Below are 2,462 nucleotides of genomic sequence, written 5' to 3' on the forward strand. Positions count from 1 at the left end.
AATTGTGAATTTTTCCTTAACCTAATCGATTACATTTGAAATATTGTTGTGTTTGAATTTTAAGTTATTACTGAACATCGATGAAAATTAATAATTGAGCTTGAGAAACAAAGATCAAGGTCTCCAAACCATTTTGTATGCAACCATCGCGTATTTTATACTATCCAGTATTGAATATTCTAATAACATTATGAACATTTAGCAAGCAATAATAGTTCTAATATTTGCCGCAAAAGTTTACTAAATTGACGCACCAAATCAAATCTTTGAAGAACAAGGAAAAGTAAGCAATGTGAAAGTTGTTATTTGCTTAGAAATTTTAACTGCGAGAAAACTATAACACTAAAAATCACTAATCAGACCAACAATCAGATCAAACAAGCGGAAACACGATATTCCAAGGAAGGCTGCTTCGTAGCCTAGAATCACTTGTCATACTAAACAACAGGACACAGAACACCAAAACGCGCGCATCCGTCCTCCACCGAGAGCCATTTGAAACCGCAATCATAACAGAGCGGCACACGAGAGCCTCATCGCAATGATTAAGCCCCTTGCGCAGCATCCCTACGTTAACGAACTTATCTTAAGCCTGCGCTCGCAGAAGAAACCTGATCTGGTCGGTCAAAATTTACGGTTTCGTTCACTCTCGTTCTCGGATTGAGGTGTCGCTCGGTTGGCGTTACCCACATTGTACTTTGCAAGGTATATGTTTCTCTTCTGCGGCTGCTCTGCTGCTAATACTTGTCACTTGCGTGCGCTCGTCACATGCTGCATAGGTGCTGTGGTGGAGGTGTAGCGGAAAGCGGCGGCGCAGAGAGGTTAAAGTCAAGATTTTTTTCCGACCGCCTCTCGAGGACCTCCACTGTCTAGTTTAGCAGATCGCGGTGGATACGTGCGGATTGTGGTACCCTTGCCTAGGAGAGGCTCGACCCCGAGAGCCTTAACGAGAGAACGAGAGAGATTTAATTCCTTATTGTCGCTGTGATCACGGGCGCTTGGTAATGCCTATTTTTCACTATAAAAGCTACCCGGCCTAGACTCCAATCGTCAGTCAATTCGCATTTAGCAAAGCAATCTCAACTAAGTCAATTTTTGTTATCTAGTTAACAAAACAACTCAAACTACCAAAATGTACAAGCTGGTGCGTATCTGTTCTGGTGAATCTAGGGGATCAAAGGCGTTGTGTTCGGGGTGTTCTGAAGTGCTCTTGTGAAAATACTGGAAGTGCTAGTGATTTCATGGACTGTTGCAAACGCCTATTGATCGGGATAGTGTTCTGAACCAGGAAACTGATTATCTTTTGCATCCTCGTTACAGTTCGTTTTCTCGTGCTTGATCGCCGCTGCCGTCGCCGCTCCAGCTCCAGGAGTCGTTGTTGCCTCTCCAGTTGTGCACGCTGCTCCAGTTGCCGTCAGCCACCAGTCCTCGTAAGTATCCCAGAAATGATTGAGGTAGGCCTAATCAAACCTAACGACCGAATGTTTGCTCTTCTCCAACAGGCACGTCGTGCATCACGCTCCAGTCGTTAAGCATGCCGTTGTTGCCCACCACACTCCAGTAGTTGCCGTGCACCACGCTCCAGTCGTCAAGGCCCTCCCAGTTGTCCACCACACTCCAGTCTTGACCAAGACCGTCGTGGCTTCCCCAGTTGTCCATGCCGTCCACACCCCAGTCGTCCACCATACCCCAATCGTTCACCACACCCCAGTCCTGGCCAAGACCGTCGTCGCCGCTCCAGTCGTGCACTCCGTCCACCCAGTCCACTCCGTCCCAGTCGTCAAGAGCGTCGTCGTCCACCACTAAACCATCCCAATCCCAAATCCCCAACAAACCAATCCCCACTAACCTGAAAAGCAAAGACTAGCAACGAATACTCCTCCTGGGAATCGGAATCAACGCATTAAAGGAACTACAAATAGATTTGTACATAGAAGAACAACCAGCCTCTGTAACTACAGTTTACCTTTTGCTATAGATAAACCATGTAAAGAACAGTTTGAGTCTAGTAGAACAATGCGAATCAAAGACATGCCAAGAATGAAAGTGACGATTCAAAATACACACAACTTTGTTGAAAAAGTTTAACATTTGCGTTTCAATGGTCTACTTATCCCTTTATCTAGAGAAAAAAAAAAAACTTTCGCTTCTCCGGGCAGGGTTATAATATCGAAACGTCTCAGGAAGCAGGTCTCGAGATGCAACTGTTCAACAGATGACAACGGCGAAGAAATAGGTCTTCAAACAAAGAATACTTTCAATTTGGTGACGTGATATATTCTAGAACTCCTCAATCATCAAAAAGCTTCTTTTTTTACGCATTTCATTCTGGGATACTTTTGAGAAAAGAGACGAACCAGCCTACGGCTGAAAGTCTCTATAATAAAGCATATCAATCTACTTTTGAGAATATAGCAATTGTTTATGACAAACAGACGTAATTATCACATTTTTATTATCGT

At 44.0% G+C, this 2,462-nt stretch overlaps 1 protein-coding gene across 1 annotated transcript; it reads left to right on the forward strand.

The window, feature by feature from the left end:
• Positions 1-989: 989 nt before the first annotated feature.
• LOC23687713 (larval/pupal cuticle protein H1C) lies at positions 990-2,088 on the forward strand. Its single transcript, XM_011495207.2, has 3 exons — positions 990-1,144; positions 1,321-1,430; positions 1,503-2,088. The coding sequence occupies exons 1-3, from the start codon at positions 1,133-1,135 to the stop codon at positions 1,804-1,806; spliced, it is 426 nt and encodes a 141-aa protein (XP_011493509.1). The 5' UTR covers positions 990-1,132; the 3' UTR covers positions 1,807-2,088.
• The last annotated feature ends 374 nt before the right edge of the window (positions 2,089-2,462 follow it).

The sequence above is a fragment of the Aedes aegypti genome, chromosome 3 (assembly GCF_002204515.2).
Source record: "Aedes aegypti strain LVP_AGWG chromosome 3, AaegL5.0 Primary Assembly, whole genome shotgun sequence".
Classification (NCBI taxonomy): Eukaryota; Metazoa; Arthropoda; class Insecta; order Diptera; family Culicidae; genus Aedes; species Aedes aegypti.

Coding starts and splice junctions, on each gene's coding strand:
- LOC23687713 (XM_011495207.2), top strand. Junction 1,431..1,502: donor GCCGTCAGCCACCAGTCCTC/GTAAGTATCCCA, acceptor CTTCTCCAACAG/GCACGTCGTGCATCACGCTC.